The sequence below is a fragment of the Gekko japonicus genome, unplaced genomic scaffold, assembly GCF_001447785.1.
Source record: "Gekko japonicus isolate JY-2015 unplaced genomic scaffold, Gekko_japonicus_V1.1 scaffold6, whole genome shotgun sequence".
NCBI lineage: Eukaryota > Metazoa > Chordata > Lepidosauria > Squamata > Gekkonidae > Gekko > Gekko japonicus.
In genome coordinates this window covers 1,163,251-1,186,103 of record NW_015166417.1, presented here as the reverse complement: position 1 = coordinate 1,186,103, position 22,853 = coordinate 1,163,251, and the positions used below count along the sequence as shown (strand labels likewise).

Below are 22,853 nucleotides of genomic sequence, written 5' to 3'. Positions count from 1 at the left end.
CTCTACACATGGACATCACCAGATGGGCAACACCGAAATCAGATTGACTATATAATTTGCAGTCAAAGATGGAGAAGCTCTATCCAGTCAGTAAAAACAAGACCTGGAGCTGACTGTGGCTCAGATCATGAGCTACTCATTGCAAAATTCAGACTTAAACTGAAGAAAATCGGGAAAACCACGAGGCCATTCAGGTTTGACCTAGATCGCATCCCTGATGAATATACAGTAGAGGTGAAGAATAGATTCAAGGGTCTGGATTTGATAGATAGAGTGCCTGAAGAACTATGGACAGAGGTTCGTGACATCGTACAGGAGGCAGCAATCACCACCATACCAAAGAAAAAGAAATGCAAGAAAGCAAAATGGCTTTCTGATGAGGCTTTACAAATAGCAGAGGAAAGAAGGAAAGCGAAAGGCAAAGGCGAAAAGGAAAGATTTACCCAACTGAACGCAGATTTCCAGAGAACAGCAAGGAGAGATAAGGAGGCCTTCCTGAATGAACAGTGCAAAGTAATAGAAGAAAACAATAGAATGGGAAGGACTAGAGATCTCTTCAAGAAAATTGGAGAAATCAAGGGAGCGTTCCATGCAAAGCTGGCCATGATAAAGGACAAAAACGGTAGGGACCTAACAGAAGCAGAAGAGATTAGGAAAAGATGGCAAGAATACACAGAAGAACTATACAAGAAAGACCTCGATGTCCTTGACAACCACGACGGTATAATCACTGACCTCGAGCCAGACATCCTGGAATGTGAAGTTAAATGGGCCTTAGAAAGCATTACTAACAACAAAGCTAGTGGAGGTGATGGTATCCCAGCTGAGCTATTCAAAGTCTTAGAAGAGGATGCTGTTAAAGTTCTGCACTCCATTTGCCAGCAAATTTGGAAAACGCAACAGTGGCCACAGGATTGGAAAAGATCAGTATACATTCCAATCCCAAAGAAGGGCAATGCCAAGGAATGTTCAAACTATCGCACAATTGCACTCATATCACACGCTAGCAAGGTCATGCTCAAGATCCTACAAGCTAGGCTTCAACAGTACGTGGATAGAGAACTACCAGAAGTACAAGCTGGGTTTCGAAGAGGTAGAGGAACGAGAGATCATATTGCCAACATTCGCTGGATTATGGAGAAAGCAAGAGAGTACCAGAAAAATATCTACTTCTGCTTCATTGACTATGCTAAAGCCTTTGACTGTGTGGATCACAACAAACTATGGCAGGTCCTTAAAGAGATGGGAGTACCAGACCACCTCACATGTCTCTTGAGAAACCTGTATAAGGGCCAAGAAGCGACAGTTAGAACCGGATACGGAACAACTGATTGGTTCAGCATAGGAAAAGGAGTACGACAAGGATGTATACTGTCACCTTGCTTATTTAATATATATGCAGAGTACATCATGCGAAATGCTGGCCTGGATGAATCACAAGCGGGAATTAAGATTGCTGGGGAAAAGATCAACAACCTCAGATATGCAGATGATACCACTCTAATGGCTGAAAGTGAAAAGGATCTAAAGAGCCTCTTGCTCAGAGTAAAAGAGGAGAGCGCAAAAGCGGGCTTGAAGCTCAACATCAAAAAAAACTAAGATCATGGCATCCGACCCCATCACTCCTTGGCAAATAGAAGGGGAAGTCGTGGAAGTAGTGACAGACTTCACGTTCCTGGGATCCCAGATCACCGCAGACTGTGACAGCAGCCATGAAATTAAAAGACTCCTGCTCCTTGGGAGGAAAGCGATGGCAAACCTAAACAGCATGATAAAAAGCAGAGAGATCACTCTGCCAAGAAAAGTCCACATGGTCAAAGCAGTGGTATTCCCAGAAGTAATGTATGGCTGCGAAAGTTGGACTATAAGGAAGGCCGAGCGCCGAAGAATAGATTCTTTTGAACTATGGTGCTGGAGAAGACTCTTGAGAGTCTCTTGGACTGCAAGAAGATCACATCAGTCAATCCTAAAAGAAATCAACCCTGACTGTTCCCTGGAAGGCCAGATCTTGAAGTTGAAGCTCAAATACTTTGGCCACCAAATGAGAAGAGAGCACTCACTGGAGAAGACCCTGATGCTGGGAAAGATTGAAGGTCAAAAGAATAAGGGGACGGCAAAGGATGAGATGGTTAGACAGTGTCATCGATGCAGCGAACATGAAAATGATCAAGCTTCAGAGGATGGAGGAAGACAGGAGGGCCTGGCGTGACCTGGTCCATGGGGTCGCAAAGAGTTGGACTCGACTGTGCGACTGAACAACAACAAAAAGCTCACGCTAACTCAGCTTAGAGGGAACACTGCTCACAACATGCTTAAATATATTTTGCTGATAATGTGACCATACAAGAAATTCTTAATTTTCTGTCTGAAATGTTTTACTTAACATCTCCTCTCCAACAAATATTGCCTTAGGTTGTTTCAAAAAACAAAACAATACAGTATGTATAAACAAATAGTGCTATTTTAAAACCCAACAAAAGAGCATGGACACTATAAAATACAGCAGCTGAAAAAACATCAGCAGGGTAATCACATCTGAGTCTTTAACCAATAAATCTAGTTGGAGGGAGCCTCAGTTGGTGTTTGCGTGTGTGATAACCACAGCTTACAATGCTTGAGGAATATAAAAAAAGCTTTGCGTTAGCACCTGAATCTTTAAAAAATTTCCAGACAGGCAGAGCAAGGTTATACCATTAATATTCAATTTCCTTTGCTACTGGGTTGTTTGGTTTTGTGTATTCTTGCTGTTGTTCCATGAATTTGTTGGTAGAGAGAGTAATCTGCTTTGAGAAGGACTTCCAGTTCCTTCAGCCCTGATTAAATTCTCCTACTCTGAAGTAAGTTTACTTCTGGCATGTCAGGGGGATACAGGGAAGAGTGATGTGTCCCTCCTCCACAAGTCCTTGAGGGTTCTTTACTGTGCACGTGGATCTGGCCCAGTGTCTGGCATCACACAGTTGTGCCATAGTTTTCCTAGGTAGAGGCTGCTGGGGGGGGGGAGCTGAAGGCAAAGGGACAGAAAAGGTAAGCTGCCTGTTGGATTGGAAGGAGTTAGGAAGCAGGAAAAGGGGAGAGGCTATGGGGCTTTCAGTGAAGAGAAAGAGGAAATAGGGAGGGAGGGAGGAATGAGATGCCTCCCGAAGGTCTTTGTGGGTTCCTGTTTGTCTGACCTGTTTGTATCGTCTGACTGGAGTCCCAGTGAGTTCAGTAGCCAAGTTGAAGTTTGAACCAGGGACTTTATTGATTGATTGATTTGATTTGCATTATACCCCACCCTCCCTGCCAGGGCAGGCTCAGGGTGGCTTATATATATGCAAAAGCTAAAAACAGTAATATAATAAAAGCATTAAATCTTAAAACAACAACATAAGGTGCTAATAACAATTTCAGTAACAATGACGAAGGCAAAGTAGCATCAACACACTAGTAAATGCAGTCAGTATTAGATTTTAGTGTCGGCAGAACTCAGGCTGTCGGTGATGGTATTGGGCCCAGGGCATTTATGTATTAAGTGTGGCTCCTTAATTAAAGGCCTAGTGGAAGTGCTCCATTGTGCAAGCCCTGCGGAAGTGTAAAAGGTCCCACGAGGCCCTAAGGTCTCTGGGAGCTCATTCCACCAGTGCGGAGCCGCTACTGAAAAGGCCCCAGCCCTAGCTGATGCCAGCCTGACGTCTTTCGGGCCTGGAAGGGCCAGACTTCTTGGGTTATAGACAGATGGCCCTTAGTCTGTGTGAGTATTAGTAATGATCTTTGATCCATTACATGAGGTTAGTCATGCAAATACAGGATGCTGAACCAGGTGGCTGCCTTGTGTAGACCCAGACCATAAATGGTTGAATGTATTAACTGTGTTCCAGTTAGACCCTGGCTTAGGCCAAGTATTCTGATTTGTGGATGGATATGGGGGAATCACTCTAGATAGGTATTGTCTTTAAGTAAATAGTGATAGTGAAGTTGTGGTTCTTCCATAAGTACCCCACTGAAAATACAGGCTGTATCTGTAAAAATAAAACATGTGCTGTAGCGGCAAACTAGGGTCCATACAGTGAATTATTTTTAGATGCTGCTTTCTGGAATTAGCTTTGTTTTGCTCTGTGACCATATGCTATTTTTCTCAAGTTATGTCAGTATGATTATTATTAAAGCTAGTTTTAAAAAAACTCTTGACATTATTTTGCATTGCTAGCAACTGGGCTGAAAGACTTCTTTAGCTTTTTTTCTAGAAGTAGTTCAGTAAATTGTGCTGAATAGCTATTTGTTTTCCTCAGATTTCAGTATTAAACATGTAATACTGTTGTAAATCTTCAATAATGAATGGTTTATCTCTGTACATACATCTAGGTTGGTGAAGCAATATACTTGATGACGTGTTAAGGAGAGAATAAATAGACTTTCTTAAACTGAGCTTCTTTTCATCATTGTATGCTTATTCTAAAAACTCAAAAGCAGATTTCAGTCAGGTAGATATCAGTTCCAATGGTTTTCTATAGAGGAATGTTTAATTTTCAATAATATACTTCTAGGCCTCCCTGACCTGAGTGGCCCAGATTAGCCCAATCTCATCAGATCTTGGAAACTAAGCAAGGTTGGCCCTGGTTAGTACTTGGATGGGAGACCATCAAGGAAGTCCAGGGTTGCTACGCAGAGGCAGGGGAAGGGAAACCATGTCTGTGCATCTCTTGAAAATCCCACGGAGGTTACATAAATTGGCTGTGATTTGATAGCATTTTCCACCACCACTAATTTTAAGCCATGTCATAGCTCTATAGATTTGTAATAATAGCAACAGTATCTATTCTTTTCATGCACCTTCTTGTACCTTTTCAGCAAGTAAATTATGTTTTAAATTTTAATCCATTCAATATTTAAACATTTTAATATGTCAAGGGTGTCTAGATTTATTTAGTGCATCTTATCCTTTTCTTGTCCAAGGAGCTCTTTCATTTCCTCCACAGGAATCATGAAGTCAGTTACACTGAATGAAAGTGACTAGCCCAAGGCACCCTGAGAGTTGCATGGGGAGTGGGGGTTTGAATCCAAGTCTTGTGGCTGTCCACAAACTAGAGAATGCAAAAATCCCACTACCTCTTATGTGCTAAGCTATGTTCTGGAGTGACCTCCTACTAGAGGCTACACCTAGGAAGCAGATCTGAGATTTGTGGTAGAATAAATTATCAAAATGTATCTCGATGTTATCTTGCTGTGCTACTCAGAGACTTAGATAACTGCTAATGACACCACTGATTTGAGTTTTAAAAACTCTCCTATTGCATTCTAAAGTACACCACTTGCAGGTCCTCTTAGACATTTTGAATTTATCTGCAATCCCTTGCTTAAGTGATACCTTCCTTCCTTCCTTCCTTCCTTCCTTCCTTCCTTCCTGAAGAGGTTAAAATATTAGTCATCTGATGGGATGTATGGGATACCTCCATACAGGAATAGGTCCTGTTGCAAAAATTATTGCCTGGCAATTCCTTCTTGAAGCATCTGGTAGCTTTGTGGTTCTGCTCTCATGGAAAGAGAGGGAGACCATGTGATAGGCTCTGGGGATATCCTATTGCAAATGAACTCTGGGTTTTGGAATATGAGTGTATGAAAGCAAGTGGAGTCTGACCAGATGTGAGATAGCAGCTCAAGTTGGGCATCATGCCAAACCACAGTTAAGGAAACGTAACTGTGGTTTGGTGTGATACCTAAATGACAAAGCATATGAATCTGTTCTAAAGACTAAGCCTGATATTATTGGGAAAGCTGATTCTATATAAAGTAGAGGTGATTGGAGTGTCTTCTAGGTTTGGTTGGAACCTTCAGTGTGCATTTTCGAACGTTTTGGCTTCTTTTAAGGGGTAAAGTAATTGCACTTCTGTAAATTAGGTTTTGTGCATATTTGCATACACTATTATTAAACTCCATTAAAGTTTTGGTGGTAATCTGTGGAGTGTACTACCCCATGAAGAGGTACCTCCCACCCTTCAGTTCTTTGGTTACCCCTTCAAACTATAAGCTTGTCAAAACACACTGTCAGTGCTGTTCTGTTTAGAGTTTTCCAGTGGGCTTGGACTGAAGTCCAACCCTTTGAATCTCTTTACAGACCAGAAGCTAAAACCCTTGTAGTTTGATTTCATTCTGTTGTTTCCCACATTAGGCAGCCATGGGCATGCATGTAAGCATACACACACTTGCACACACAAAATATGCATGGGCAGAGTCACTGAACCAAACAGATATTTTGAAAATAATACACTTGTGCCCATGTAATTTGGCTGGTGGAATGATGTTACTCATTTCCTTGTTTTCTGTACAGATGCTGAGCAGAAACTGAACATGGAGCACTTATGTGTGTGCGAAGGCATGTCCTGTGGCAATGGTGACCGCTGCAGAGGCCATCGGTGCTTTTCCTCCTTGAGCATCAATAATGGTGCCAAAGTGTATCAGAAGGGTTGCTTCCAAGTCTATGAACAGGGGAAAATGACCTGCAACACACCTCCGTCTCTAGATCAAGCTGTTCAGTGCTGTGAGGGATACCTCTGTAACATAAATATCACAGCACAGCTGCGTGCAAAAGGTAAAAGCATTGTGTGTGTTTGTTTTTCTTTCTTAAGGGGCAGGGTTGTCATTCTGTTGCTCAGGAATTGCTTGGTAAGTATTCATCTTTAGTTTGAAGTGTATGATGCGGGGGAATATCATGTTGAATTTTTGGCTTTGTGACACAGTGTGGCCTTCATGAGCCACATGTTAACAGAGAAGATGTTCATTTATGTAAGTTGTTTAGCAGGTCAAAAGTGGTGGTGTGAAAGCGGGAACTTTGTCTATGTAGGCAGTGAATAAATTCAGAATCCAAGCCTCGGAATGAGACCTGTTGTTGGGATTAGTCCTCAATTTGGGTTAGAGGGGTGGCCAAACTGTGGCTCAGGAGCCACGTGTGGCTTCACATGTATTGTGCGGCTGCCGGCAAGGTGGCTGGGGAAGCAAAGGGGAGGCCTTCCCCTTCCCTTCCCCAGCCAGTGTTCCCCTCCCTGGATAGGCTTGAGGTGGAAGGGGGAGCAGAGAAAGAAAGCAACTTTAACTTTAAATGTGTTCTCAAAGCCCCCCCTCCTGGCAGCCAGCTTGGAGAAGGCACATGTCTCTTTAAATCCCTTTGCCAAGTCAGCTGGCCGGGGGGGGGTGGGCTTGGAGGATGCATTTACAGTTAACGTTGCTTTTATTCCACCTCCCTCCCCCCATCTTCCCCCCCCCAACCAAGCGAACCGGCGAGCGGGGGGGGGGGGGTGTTGGAGAACACATTTAAAGTTAAAGACTTGGAGATGGAAATCTGTTCTCTTAGCCAAGCTGCCTGGCGTGAGGGCGTGGGGGAGGTGTTGGAGAACACATTTAAAGTTGCTTTCTTTCCACTCACCCTTCTTCCCTCCCCATTTATTTGCTTTCTTTCCACCTCCCCCCCTCCCCCCCTCTCTCTTAGACAAATAAATATCATTAGCAAACAAATCAATATCATTGGACAACTAAATATTATCAATATCTGTTTTTACCCCTTTTGTTTTTATTTTTGGCAGTCTCATTTAATATTAATAAAAATCAAATCTGCATATTTTTCAATAAAATGTATGTGTATGATATTTGTTCATGTCTTGCAGCTCTCAAACATCTGACGTTTATTCTGTGTGTCTCTTACGTTAAGCAGGTTTGGCCACCCCTGACCATTAGAGTATGAGGTCAAGGCAAAAATGAGAGCAAGAAGCTGCATTCCACATTAACTGCCAGGGAAACGGCAGCATCTGAGCCACTGCATCCCTTGATTGGGGATGCAATACTTGCTGGGTCCCATTAAAATGCTGTCTTACAGAGTGAAGCCATTGTGCTTTTTGTGCAGAAAGTCCCAGGTTAAATTCCTAGCATCTCTGGTTAAACCATCTGAGGTAGCAGGTGCTAGGGAAGTCCTCCCTCTGCCTGAGATTCTGTGGTGCCACTGCTTAATTGGAGAGTACATGAGCTAGATGGACTGGTGGCCTGATGGTATAAGGCAGCGTCATTGCTTGTACAAGGAAGAAGACAAAGTAAGAGCTCTGAAACAAATAAATGGCTTGAGTAGGAAATAAACTGATATCTAAAGGCGAGAGATGAGCTTGAGACTAGGATACCACTTGACTTAGCAAAATAGCCCAGCTGTCCAAGCAAGAAAACAATTTGTAGCTGACTATGCCAAGTTTGGGAAGAAAAGAAATAAAACTGATCTTATTCTTTTAGATCACATGTCACAAGTACCCAGTAAAGTTCTTTGTTAGCTGTATGACTGTTTATACATTTGGCTTTGTGAGCTTAAAAAACTACTCCTAGGTTCACAGTAGGAGGTTGATCAGTTTGTTGTCTTTGTTGTTGTTCAGTCGCACAGTCGAGTATGACTCTTCGCGACCCCATGGACCAGATCACACCAGGCCTTCCTGTCTTCCGCCATCCTCTGAAGTTTGCTCAATTTCATGTTCGTTGCATCTATGACACTGTCTAACCATCTCATCCTTTGCTGTCCCCGTCTTCTTTGACCTTCAGTCTTTCCCAGCATCAGGGTCTTCTCCAGTGAGTGCTCCCTTCTCATTTGGTGGCCAAAGTATTTGAGCTTCAGTTTCATTATCTGGCCTTCCAGGGAACAGTCAGGGTTGATTTCTTTTAGGATTGACTGATTTGATCTCCTTGCAGTCCAATGGATTCTCAAGAGTCTTCTCCAGCACCATAGTTCAAAAGAATCTATTCTTCGGCGCTCGGCCTTCCTTATAGTCCAACTCTCGCAGCCATACATGACTACTGGGAATACCATTGCTTTGACCATGCAGACTTTTGTTGGCAGGGTGATGTCTCTACTTTTTATCATGCTGTTTAGGTACGCCATCGCTTTCCTCCCAGGGAGCAGGTGTCTTTTAATTTCATGGCTGCTGTCACAGTCTGTGGTGATCTGGGATCCCAGGAACGTGAAGTCTGTCACTACTTCCACGACTTCCCCTTCTATTTGCCAAGGAGTGATGGGGCTGGATGCCATGATCTTAGTTTTTTTTATGTTGAGCTTCAAGCCCGCTTTTACGCTCTCCTCTTTCAGTCTGAACAAGAGGCTGTTTAGGTCCTCTTTAGTTTCTGCAATTAGCATGGTATCGTCTGCATATCTGAGGTGTGTTGATCTTTTTCCCAGCAATTTTAACTCCAGCTTCTGATTCATCCAGGCCAGCATTTCGCATGGTGTACTCTGCATTTCGATTAAATAAGCATGGTGACAATATACATCCTTGTTGTACTCCTTTTCCTATGCTAAACCAATCCGTTGTTCCATATCCGGTTCTAACTGTTGCTTCTTGGCCCTTATACAGGTTTCTCAAGAGACATGTGAGGTGGTCTGGTCCTCCCATCTCTTTAAGGCCCTGCCATAGTTTGTTGTGATCCACACAGTCAAAAGCTTTAGCATAGTCAATGAAGCAGAAGTAGATATTTTTCTGGTACTCTCTTGCTTTCTCCATAATCCAGCGAATGTTGGCAATTTGATCTCTAGTTCCTCTACCTCTTCGAAACCCAGCTTGTACTTCTGGCAGTTCTCTATCCACGTACTGTTGAAGCCTAGCTTGTAGGATCTTGAGCATGACCTTGCTAGCATGTGATATGAGTGCAATTGTGCGATAGTTTCCACCAATATTCCCTCTAAGCTGTGGAGTCTTGTGAGCAAAAATTCTATTTTGTGAGCTACTGGCATTAAAGTTGTGAGTGAGCAATCTGGCTACTGCATAAATTAGTTTGTTCTGGAGCCATCCTTCCTGAGCTAAGATAAAAATGTGTGAGCTGGAGGCTAAAAATCTGTGGGCTAGCTGCTCACACTAACTCAGCTTAGAGGGAACACTGACCTCCACTAGCTTTGTTGTTAGTAATGCTTTCTAAGACCCATTTAACTTCACATTCCAGGATGTCTGGCTCGAGGTCAGTGATTATACCGTCGTGGTTGTCAAGGACATTGAGGTCCTTCTTGTATAGTTCTTCTGTGTATTCTTGCCATCTTTTCCTAATCTCTTCTGCTTCTGAGGTCCCTACCGTTTTTGTCCTTTATCATGGCCAGCTTTGCATGGAACGCTCCCTTGATTTCTCCAATTGTTGTCTATACCATGTGACAGAAATTACAGTTAAAACAAAGGACTTGGGGTATTTGTCTGACTAAATCATGCAAAAGTGGCTGAGTTCTGCATTTAAATTGTGTGAATATGAGCACGCAAATCCTCTTTTGACTGTCCTTGTATTATCTCTACAGTTGATTGTGTCATTATTCAGTTTTGGTTTATGTGGAGAATGTCTCACTGCCTGTCTTTTCTCTTGTGTAGGGCAAGAGAAAGCGGTGGAATACACCAAGGAAATGCTCATCGTTTTCATACTGGCTCCAATTATAGTGTTGATGATATTTTCAGCCATAGCTGTGCTGATCATCCGCAAAGTGCAGCAGCACCATATGGAAAGGCTCAACTCAAGAGATGCGGAGTACGGAACAATTGAGGGACTCATAGCCTCCAACGTCGGTGACAGCACGCTGGCAGTAAGTAATCTTTTCTCGTGATCTGTTACTACTCACATCAGCTTTTCTCTGCTTCAGCTTTTGATCAGACTGGCAGAAATGTGATTCATGACACATTGTTTACTACCCAATGTCTCTTTTTCTTACTACTTTTTTGGATCTGAACACTATGTAGTATGGGGGATAAAGGATTAGCACTGCTGATACCGGTGCTAAAATCTCCACTTGATTGCAGTGCTCACTGGATGGTCTTGGGCAGATCACTGAGTTGCTGTGGGGTGAGGAGTTGTGACTCAGTGGCAGAGCCTCTGCTTTGCATGCAGAAGTTCCTGGGTTCAGTCCTCAGTGTCTCCAGCTTAAAGGATCAGGTGGTTGGTGATGTGAAAGACCCTCTGCAAGAGATTCTGGAGAGCCACTGCCGGTCTGAGTTTTTATTTCATTTATTTAAAACATTTTTATGCTGCCTTTCCACCTGATCCAAGGTCACCAAGGCAGTGCACATACAAACATTAAAACACTTGAACAGATAGAAACAAAATTTAAAAATGATAAAAGAATTCAACAAAAGCACATAAAGAAACAATACCAGAACTAGGAAGGAGGGCCAATAACCATTATTTGGGTGTGCCAAGTGAAGCAGAAAACCTTCCCCTGCTGGCAAATGACACTGATAGAGGGAGACGGATGAATTTCCCTAGAGAGTGTGTTCCAGAGTTTTGGTTTAGTGACTGAGGAAGCTTTTTCTTGGGGTTTTGCTCATCTAGTCTCAGATAGCTGTGGCAACCAAAGCACGGCATCTGACGATGAAAGTGAACAGGTGAGAACAGAGAACAGGTATCGCTGCCAAATACCATCAGGGCCCTGCGGGTCTTTATGCAGTTCCGCAGGGCCTGTAAGACCGAGATGTTCCGCCAGGCCTTTGGTTGAGGACAGCGACGGTTTCCATCCTAGCTGGCACCCTTTCTGCCCCAGCTGTTTTCCATATCTGTTTTACCCTCTTCCCCCCGCCCGCGAAACGGCCTGCAGTCTATAATGGGACAAATTGATATACACCATCTTTTTGTTTGAAATATCTTACTACTGTTTTAGTTGTTTCTCTTGATGTTTTTATGAAATATATACATCGGTTGTGGTTGTGAGGACAAAATGAAGTAAATCCTATATATGTAGCTCTGAATTTTATTTGCCCATCTGGTTCCTGACCAAGATGGGACATTTTTAAGAGGAAGAAGATTAAAATAAGGAAAAATACAATAATAAACTTGACTGTGATTATAGTATTGTGAACTTTTTTAGTTTTGCTAAAATATAAGGGAAGTGTATTAAAACAGGCTGCATTGAGACAGTAGAATAAACTGTGGTTTACTTAAAGAGTGGTTGGTGCAACAATTCTGATTCCCCTATCTTCCTTGTATGGCCTTCTTTATGGCCAGAGGGAGTGCTCCTTAAATTACAGTTTGTGACTCAGAACTTGTGAGAAACTGTAGTTGGTAAAACTCTTTAATTATTGAGAAACCTTCTGAAATGCTGCTTTGAATGAATGAACTCAAGCTGTTGGGCTTTCTACAATCAAATGTCAGCATGGGCTGGAAGTTGATAAAACCATGGTTTAAAAAGCAGGATTTATTGTGATACCTGAATGAAGTGTTAGTGAGGTTTTTTGGTAAATTTGTTTTCTACAAAATTATCACAATACAGAATGCTTCATAAATATGATTAAGTTCTTGTGTTGACACTCAGAATTCTCATTCCCCCCTTTTTAACCATGTGCTGCTGCTGCTGCTACAACACACACACACTACACATCTGATTTGCGCAAGCTTCAAAACTGGCTTTTCCACACAATTGTGGATCAATGCAGTTTTATTGGGAAAAAGTCAAAAGTTGCCTCTGGGCACCTAGAGGGAGAGAGAGATTTTTTTGTTCTAGGTTTAAGACCTAGACAGTTTTCTAGGTTAAAGACCAAAAAATACCCCATCTGGATTTCATTTTAATCTTCTCATGTCATAATGGAAAATTTGTAATTCTTTTTAAATGTTAAAAGCTTCTAGAAATTCAGCAGATAGGATGGGAAGCTGGGTCTGAGTGTTTCAGGCAGGGGAGTATGGTTTGTGATGTGGCTGTTGGCTCTCACCCTAGAATGGGAAGTAGATGTTGCTCTGAGCCTTCAGAAAAGACTGAGTTCATCACAGACCTTCTCCTAAAACCCTTAAAGAGGGGAGATAGCTCTGCTGAAGTCCACATATCCTCAGTCTCATGACAGCAGTGAACAGCTAGGGCATTAAATCATTTTCCTCATTTTTACAGAATGGATTGAAAAGAAGCTCTTGTATAGCTAGAGTGGACCCGGGAGGAAAATATACCTTGAGACCTTGCTTATAGTCATTAAACATGATGGTGTTGGGAAAGTGTGCATATCTGTCAAAAGTTGAAATACTGCCAACATGTGTTTATTACTTAGCTGTCACATAACATAAGAACATAAGAGACGCCAGTGTTGGATCAGGCCAAAGGCCCATCCAGTCCTACACTCTGTCACACAGTGGCCAAAAATACCAGGTGCCATCAGGAGGTCCACCAGTGGGGCCAGGACATTAGAAGCCCTCCCACTGTTGACCCCCCCCCCCCAAGCACCGAGAAGACAGAGCATCACTTGCCCCAGAGTCCCTATCTATACCTTGTGGCTAATAGCCACTGATGGACTTGTCCATCACTTGTCCTTTTAGTTACTGAGGATAAATGGTAAAAAGCTGCCTTGTTGTTTAAGTACTTTTATTTTTATAGTGTTTATTTTCATGCTGTTATTTTCACGGTCTTAGTATTTTTAATCATTTTTAAGCTACCTTGGGAATGGAGAGGGTGTAATGATTAAATAACTCATTGCAGCTGCTGTTATGACAAAGGTGACTGAGAACTGGTTAGTCATGGACTTCAGTTTAGGCAGCAGTTATCCAAGTATTTTATGTCTTTAGACCATTTTGTTGCGTGATTCTAAATAGACATAACAAGCACCATGGAGGTTTTGATTGTTGGTGATCCAACTAAACACAGACACAGTGTATTATTCTTAAGTGTCCACTGGTCCACCATCTGTAGACATGTAGAAGAAGGTGGTCTATATCTTGGATTGGATCCGAAGTTTGTTTATGTCATTTAGACCTCAAAGTGGCTTACATCATGCTCCTCTGTTCCATTTTATAGTCACAACAGTCCTGTGAGTTAGGTTAGGCTGACTGTGTGACAGCCCACGTTTACCCAGCAAGCTTCCATGACAGAGTAGAGATTCAAACCTGAACCTCCCAGGCCCTGGTCCAACACCGTTAACCACTGCATCGCACTGGCTCAACTCAAAGTTTCAACTCTACGAAGTCAGCAGAAGAGACCTTTCCTGCCTTTACCTTCCCACTGGAGCCTACTGAGTTTCCTAAAATGCTGTGCCTGGGTGACAGGAGACCCTCAGGAACAGTTTGGTGAAGGTGAAGAGGGGATCTGCAATGAGAGGGTAAAATCAGTGAAAATTGCACCACCCCTTTTGTGAAGACAGAAATGGTACTTGGATCCAGTCCACTTCTTAAATTCAGTGGGGAGTTTGTTGGTGGGTGAATGAACATTGTGTTACCACTCTGGATAACTGATGGTTTTGTGTGGAAGGGGAGGTGTTTTGATGAGCAGGTGGATGGCTTGAAAAGCATAATTTGCTGCCAAAGTTCACTTTAAGGCTTTCTTTTGGGGAAAAAGATTGATGTTGAACTCTTGTCCCATCTCAACAGGTAATGTCTCTTCATTGTTGGTCTTTCTTACACAAAGGCTGCTCTGTTGTGTTTGTAGAAGAACACAGCTGGAATCCGCCTAAAGAAACCTCTACCAATGAAAACAAAAAGGAAAACCCTTTAACTTCTTTGTAGTGTTCTGGGCATCTGGTTCACTTTGCAACTTTAAAATGTGCTCCTTCAGACTTTGACACTTTCGACAAGCCATTTTGTTGTTCGGTCGCACAGTCGAGTCCGACTCTTTGCGACCCCATGGACCAGATCACGCCAGGCCTTCCTGTCTTCCGCAGTCCTCTGAAGTTCGCTCAATTTCATGTTTGTTGCATCTATGACACTGTCTAACCATCTCATCCTTTGCCGTCCCCGTCTTCTTTGACTTTCAATCTTTCCCAGCATCAGGGTCTTCTCCAGTGAGTGCTCCCTTCTCATTTGGTGGCCAAAATATTTGAGCTTCAGCTTCATTATCTGGCCTTCCAGGGAACAGTCAGGATTGATTTCTTTTAGGAGTGACTGATTTGATCTTCTTGCAGTCCAAGGGACTCTCAAGAGTCTTCTCCAGCACCATAGTTCAAAAGAATCTATTCTTCGGCGCTCGGCCTTCCTTATAGTCCAACTCTCGCAGCCATACATGACTACTGGGAATACCACTGCTTTGACCATGCAGACTTTTGTTGGCAGGGTGATGTCTCTACTTTTTATCATGCTGTTTAGGTTCGCCATTGCTTTCCTCCCAAGGAGCAGGCGTCTTTTAATTTCATGGCTGCTGTCACAGTCTGCGGTGATCTGGGATCCCAGGAACGTGAAGTCTGTCCCTACTTCCACGACTTCCCCTTCTATTTGCCAAGGAGTGATGGGGCCGGATGCCATGATCTTAATTTTTTTGATGTTGAGCTTCAAGCCCACTTTTGCGCTCTCCTCTTTTACCCTGAGCAAGAGGCTGTTAAGGTCCTCTTCACTTTCTGCCATTAGAGTGGTATCGTCTGCATATCTGAGGTTGTTGATCTTTTCCCCAGCAATCTTAATTCCCGTTTGTGATTCATCCAGGCCGGCATTTCGCATGATGTACTCTGCATATATATTAAATAAGCAAGGTAACAATATACATCCTTGTCGTACTCCTTTTCCTATGCTAAACCAATCAGTTGTTCCATATCCGGTTCTAACTGTTGCTTCTTGACCCTTATACAGGTTTCTCAAGAGACATGTGAGGTGGTCTGGTACTCCCATCTCTTTAAGGACCTGCCATAGTTTGTTGTGAGCCACACAGTCAAAGGCTTTAGCATAGTCAATGAAGCAGAAGTAGATGTTTTTCTGGTACAAGCCATAGTATCAAATAATTTCATTTATACATTGCAAAAAACATTACACCCAGCCTTTCTGAGAGCTGCGGATGGAACTTGTGAATATACATTTGGGCCAGTGGGAGATGTGGAGTTCAAGAAACTCAGGTGGTGCTAGGCCTCAGCATGGTTCTTGAAGCTGAATTGCATTGCTTCATCCCTGTGAAGACATTCTTTGGAAGGAAACATGTCATTGGGGGATGTTTTGCTGTGTCGTGGTGGTCTGCAAGATGAGTTGTCCCTTTTCTAGCAATCTTATGAGGGCAACTTTGCTTTTGGTGTATGCTCAACATAAATTACCCCACTTAACTATATTTAATTAGGACATCCTGATTTCCACACTGGATACTGTCTCAGAACTGATCTGATAAACTGCTAATTGGTAGGTAGAAAGGTCATCCTCCTAATTTACAGAGGATGTTGCCACTAAATGCCGCATACAGTAGCTTGGATTTATCCAGGTGGGCAGCTGTGTTGGTCTGAAGCAGTAGAACAAAATTTGAATCCAGTGGTACCTTTAAGAGCGACAAAGCGTTATTCAAAGTATGAGCTTTCCTTTTTGTATCTGAGGAAGTGTGCATGCACACGGAAGTGCATTCCTTGAATAAAACTTTAGTCTTAAAGGTGCCACTGGACTCAAACTTTGTTCAAGTAGTTCGGATTGTTTTAAGATTTGTCAGCTCTAGGAGCTAAACTTGGGACCATGTGAATTTGTTTCCAAGCCCATTTCAGAATATTCGTCTGTCCCATTGATGGGACTCCGGGGGTCCCCTCGCCTCCCCGACGTCCCCTGGGCTACCTCGGGAGGGGCTGCCAGGCCAAGTCCAACACCTACCAGGAAGCCCAGGGAGCCTGTTTTAGAACACCACTGGAGTCAGGAGTCTGACAACCACCTGGCCACTGTGTAGCTCTCTGCCCCCCTCCCAAGCAGCTAGGGTCTCAGCCTATTGAGCGGGGGAGGGAGGTTGTATCACCACACCCTGCCTCCACGCTCCTCTGGGGTCTCTGTCCATCTCTCTCTCTCTCTCTCTGGGGTGCCCCAGCCAACCTCAGGGCAGTCTTCCTCAACCCATCCCGGCTGCCTCTTATATATCCTTTCCCCCTCCCAGCCCCTCCCCCGGATATTCCTGCTCTGCCCCCCCCTTTTCCCTGCCTCTATGCTTAACTGGAGATGCTGAGGGTCTCAATGGAGCAGGGCTGCTGCTTCGAGACCGGGCACCTCCCTCCCTGCGTCCTGTGGGTCAGGCTCGGCGCTGGGGCCAAGACACCTGGCCTGGAGGCATAGAGAGGCCCTCACACTGGGCCTGTGGCTTGTTGCAGCTGGCTCCCGCTGAGGCCACTTTTCCGCTGTGCCCTGGCTCAAAGCTGCGGGTCAGTGCAGGTCGTTGGCCCTAGTCTCTTGGGCTTGCCATGCCTTCTTCCTGCCACCCCATCATTGTCCCTCTTTCCCCAGAAATGCTGCTCTTGGGGGAGAGGGGACCACCAAAGATGGTCCCCTCTCCCCCAGGAGAGCTCGATGGCATTGTTTGAGCTATGTAAAGGAAGGGATGAATCAGCAAAGTTTTCCCTATTTTTCATTACTGGAAATTTACCACAGGATCCAGCTGGGTTTTCTGAAAACTTTGTGGGGGGAAAATTGTGTCATAAATAGCTATTGGATTTAGCATGTTGCTTACTAATGGTGAATCAGTAATTTAAATGCTAATTTTAAAAGCTGTTATCTCTTGAGCTTTTTCCAATATCCAGCAATAGTTGAACTGCTGTACTGTCTTGGGGAAAACATTACAGTGAAGCACACTTGGGGGGGGGGGGAGTGAGAGAGAACAGGGCATTAAACACTACACAGACATTTCATATATCTGCTTCCCAAGCATAGGTACCAGGAAAAAAAGTTTGAAATGGCCCGATGCAATGGCATTATATCAATTCAGTATGTTGCTAATTAATTTTATGAAACAGTTACTTGTTTAGAAAATTGGAGGTTTTCTGTAGAAAACTTCCCATTACAGAAAACATTCCCCCATACCAAAAGCCCAAAGAGATGGGCTTTTGCTGGAGGCAAGTGAATGTTGCATCTTGATTGGGATAATGTGCTTGTTTTCTAAGAGTCAGCTAGTGTATTTGGAGGCACAAAATCTAGTTATTTATTTATTTAGGATATTTCTGTGCTTTCTCTTCAGAGTCCTGCTTGAGGGGGCTTACAATCATCTCGAGGTCTCTCTTCAAAGTTCAAAAATTATGTTGTGGTTGAATTTCCTCTGGTATCCTCAAGTTTCCTAGCAGTGTGTAGAGAGGCCAGATAGCTCAGCAAGGGTTTGAAGGTATGGAGAAATGGATGAGAGCTGAACAGCCATTAAAAGGAGAAGCTGGAAAAACATCAGAGGACTTGGGTTGGCTTGACCTTGCATTGCCCTTGATAAGTGATTATTATAACTGTAGCTTCTCTCACATAGTCTTACTTAACATGGTTGCAAGTAGGGGTGTGCACAAAAATGGGGGGGGGGTTCCTCAGATTTGGCTATATTGGACTACAAAAAATTCAGGATTCCCCCGAATTCCAATACCAGTATGATATTTGGATTCGGGTTTTTTCGGAAATCTTGAATTTCCCCCCGCTCCATTATACCCTATGGGACCATTATGGTAAATGGAAAATCTATCTGGGGGTATCCATGGGTCGGAGGGGCTGGTTTTTGTGATAGAGTCACCAAAATTTCAGTGTATCTTCTGGTGCCTTTCCTCAAAAGATCCCCCAAGTTTCAGACAGATTGGACTGGGGGTCCAATCCCAAAGAAAGGTGCTTCCATCCTTTATTGTTTCCAATGGTGTGGGGAAAACGGCAAAAGAAGAAGAAAAAAAGGACTGATGTCAAACCAGAGAGTCTCTGCAGTAGAAACTGAAGGGGGGATTTTTCCAAGCTGAGCAGAGCCAGTATCACTGTGGCAATGCCACCTCAACAAATCTAAGCAAGGGAGGGCTGCAAGCCCAGCAGAATCAGTGCATGTACAGTGTCCAGCAGAACTGGTGCATGTACAGAGTGCCCAAAGAAGGTGCCCCCATCCTCCATTGTTTTCAGCGGAGGGGAAAACAGAAAGCGTTTAAGGGAAGGTACTTGGTTTTGCTGAGCACTGGTACATTGGACTGGTCCAACTGCTCAGCATTCTGTACATGCACTGTCTGTACTGGGTTTGGAACCACTCCTTGCTTGGATTTGTTGAGCTGGCATTGCCACAGTGGCACTGTTTCTGCTGGGCACTCTGTACATGCACTGGTTCTGCTGGGGGGGTTCTGCTCAGTGCAGAAAAATCCCCCCATACCTTCAATTTCTACTGCAGACACTCTCTGGTGACATTAGTCCTCTTTTTGCAGTTTTCCCCCCACCTTTGGAAACAATGGAAGATGGAGGCACCTTCTTTGGGATCCCATAGAATTGGACCCCCCGGTCCAATCTTTTTGAAACTTGGGGGGGGGGGTCTTTTGAGTAGAGGCACCAGAAGCTACACTGGAAATTTTGTACCTCTACCTCAAAAAACATACCCCCAGATAGACTACCCATTATAGCATATGGGGATCATTGACTGTAATGGTCCCCATAGGCTATAATGGAGCCAAATACATTTAAAGGTGTTGTGGTTCCTTTAAATGCATTCATGAAGCCGCAACTTCACTTGGAACGGGAGTGCACTCTCTTTAAACACTGCGTAATTGCGGCTATCCTGTTTTCCCCAGATAATCCTGATTTTTTTCTGGATTATCTGGAATTGGCTACGCTCGATAGCTGACAATACACACACACCCTTTATATCCGGCTGAAAGAATAGCCAATAAATACAGATAAAGCATTTTCCAGCTATATTTTTAACTTGGATACAGCCGAATGCACACCTCTAGTTGCAAGTGTCAGTGTGTGGAAAGAACCGACTAGTGTGATGTGGTGTCATAGACTTGGCTGCAATGATTAGTATAGTGTAATGGTTCAAGCCAGACCAGTATCTGGAAGATCCAGTTTCAGATACCCTCTCTCTGCTGTGAAGCCTGCTTGGTGACCTGGGCCACTCAAATACTCTCACCCTTACAGGATTTCTTCTAGTCTCCATTTTATACTATATGTGGTGTCCTGAAGCTTCTTAGAGAAAGTGGGGAATACAAATGTAGTAAATAAAATTATTTCCAGAGTGAACTAGGAATAAAATGCTTGAGTTAAAAAGATTGGTGTGAGACTTTCTATGACAGTCCTGGTTGGGTTTTGGTTTTTTTATGAAGAGTTCAGGCAAGAATTATAAAAATTCACTGTCCCTTGTTGAGAAGCAAAACCAGTGATCTGTCTGTCAGCTTTACTAAACTATCTAATTTTAGAATTATATTAAGCTATATTAAGCGGGAGCCTGGCGGGAGCTGGTCCATGGGGTCGCGAAGAGTCAACAACAACAAATATAATATAATATATATAATATAGGAGCTGCGGTGGCTCAAGTGGTTAAGACGCTGAACTGCAGGCTGTGGAAGGTCAGTTCGAGACCCGAGTGTGCTGCATGACGGAGTGAGCTCCGGTCTCTAGTTCCAGCTCCTGCCAACCTAGCAGTTCGAAAGCAAGACATTGCAAGTAGATAAATAGGTACCACTTCAGTGGGAAGGTAACAGCATTCTGTGCGCCTTGGTGTTTAGTCATGCCGGCCACATTACCACGGAAATGTCTTTGGACAGCGCTGGCTCTTTGGCTTTGAAACGGAGATGAGCACCGCAACCCTAGAGTCGGATTCGACTGGCTTTACTTTAAGCTAACATAGTTACAGGTACACTCGGGTGAAATGCACTCTGGATTTTTGAGTTCCATGTAATCTTGCAGATACCCCAGTATTTCAGGAAGAGTGAAAATAAGCAGTCAGATGGGTGGAAGAAAGCCTAGAGCAGGTCTGAATATCTGTTCCATCTGATGTGCCACAAGGACCTGTACTGTTTTACATCATGAGTGGATGCCGCTCAGTTACCCCGACTAAGCACAGATTTCAGGTGGGTAGGCGTATTGTCTGAAGCAACAGAACAAAATTCAAGTCCAGTGGCACCTTTAAGACCAACAAAGTTTTATTCAAGGTATAAGCTTATACCTTAAATAAAACTTTGTTGATTTTAAAGATGGCACTGGACTTGAATTTTGTTCCCCAATTACCGTAAGCAGTTTCTTTATATTCCCAAATGCTTAAAAAAATTAGGGATATTCAAATGCTGCCACCTTGTGGACATACCTAGAGGATTTCCGCTAGCAGCTTACTGGCAGAATATATTGGTTGTATGGCTGCCAGGTTGACTTTGTATAACAGTGCTTAAGTGCTCAACATTTTGATTTTTCTGAATGTGGACGGCTTCAAGAACTGGCTGTTACTCTGTGCTGAAGCTAAAATAGAAAGCTTAGAAGGGTCAAGTTTCAGTCATGGCTGAGGATTTGCAAAGGTTTTTGTTAGGCTTTTAAAAGCAGAATATTGGCAGTTCATGTTTTTTGGCTGCTGAAGCCCCGTTAACGGCTTGCTGTCAAAGAACAGCTTTCCTTTCAGGGATTGTTAAGTGTACTTTTTCTCCTCAAGGTTCGGGCTGAGGTGGTGTTTGCTGAACTTCATGCTGTTTCTCTTTGATTAACAAGTAACCTCTCTAAAATGCCATGTAGTTCTGACAATGCAGTTATAAAAAGAGTCTCTTCCTGATTGAAGAAGCTCCTTGGAGTTTTGTGTGGCTTAAATAAATTGTGCTGAGTAGGAGCGGCTTTCAGAGCAGGGTGATGTGTTCTGCGTTGGAATGTGAACAGATAGTTAGAATCATGTTTCGGTCTTCTTGGCCTTAAGTATTCACAACATTAGCTGTGTTCCTTTTTTAAAAGATATTTTTGTGAACACAATTTTAAGTATTTGGTTACTGACTAGCATAAATCTTTGCACATTTCTTTGACTTTAAAATGATAGTCCTTGCCATTTTTGGAAATTATTTGTTGACTGGTGGGGAAAATCCCCTTTTGTGTTCTGTCTTGCCAGTTTAGCCCTGAATTTTCAACGAGATTAGGTGCTTGGGGAAAACAGGAAGGTGCCCCAGTTTTAAAATGAGGAATGGTGATATTGAAAGTAGTTGGAATGTCATTGCATACAACAACTAGACTTACTACAAAGTAGAAAAAATTATGGATACCAGTAATGGGGTTGGTTAAAAGGCTCATAGTACTGCAAGATTGTTGAAGTTAAAAAAGATCTCAGTCCAGTCTAGATGGAAAATTATGGGAGACTGTGGATGGGAGATGGGAACTCTCTGGATGCCATACTGTGTTCCTTGATTTGAGGCAGCTGGGATATAAATGTAATTGAAAATAAGTACATTAGGAGCCATAATTGCCCATTAGGTTGAACAGTATCCTAGTATGTTACTATTTATCATTGAACAACTTGAATCTGCCAGAGCTTTTTTGCTGATGGAAGGATTTTCAGCCATGGAATGTGTCTCCCCATCCCCAAGCCCAAAATGCTCCACAAAAATGCTAATCAGAGTGAAAATTGTGCTCCACAGGCAGAATTTCTTCCATCTGTAGAAGTACTCTGGTGGATCCAAGCCAAAGGTGTGGAAGAAATGTACATCTGCTTGTATAGTTTCTTACCCCTAGTAGCAGAAGTAGTTTATTAGTGCTAATTTCCATACAATGGAGTTGAAAGTGCGAGTGTCATCTTCTGCTCTGCTTGAACGCTGGTACCCAAACATTTAATCTTATTTCTCCACAGGACTTATTGGACCATTCCTGTACATCTGGGAGTGGCTCTGGTCTTCCTTTCCTCGTACAGAGAACAGTGGCTCGCCAAATTACGCTGTTGGAGTGTGTGGGTTAGTAAATGTTAATTTGGATTTAGTATTTTCAGTTGCCCTTCTAGGCTACTGGCTGTAAGCTTCCTTCTACATTTTGGTCAAGAGTATTGTGGAATACAGAGTGTTTATATATAGTTTTAAAAATCTGATTACTGACTCATTGTGAAGGGAGCAGTCCCTGAGGTTAAGCATCCTGTCTTTCTGTGGCATGATACATACGGTAAGTAAAACCCGCAAGTCCAGAAAATTCTAAGCGTAAATGGTGCAGAAAGTGATGATCAACCAGTATTATCTCTTGTTAAAGGCTGGTATTCTATCAGGTGTCCACAATATTTAGGATTTATCAGAAAGCCTTAATAGTATACTTACCTTTTAATG

At 43.2% G+C, this 22,853-nt stretch overlaps 1 protein-coding gene across 1 annotated transcript in view; it reads left to right on the top strand.

The window, feature by feature from the left end:
• Window positions 1–22,853, top strand: part of ACVR1 (activin A receptor type I) — a 109,210-nt gene that overhangs the window by 58,075 nt on the left and 28,282 nt on the right. Inside the window, exons 3-5 of the mRNA XM_015411569.1 lie at window positions 6,305–6,565; window positions 10,344–10,552; window positions 22,394–22,493. Of these exons, the coding sequence (XP_015267055.1) occupies window positions 6,305–6,565; window positions 10,344–10,552; window positions 22,394–22,493 (570 nt within the window). The remainder of the gene's footprint in view (window positions 1–6,304; window positions 6,566–10,343; window positions 10,553–22,393; window positions 22,494–22,853) is intronic.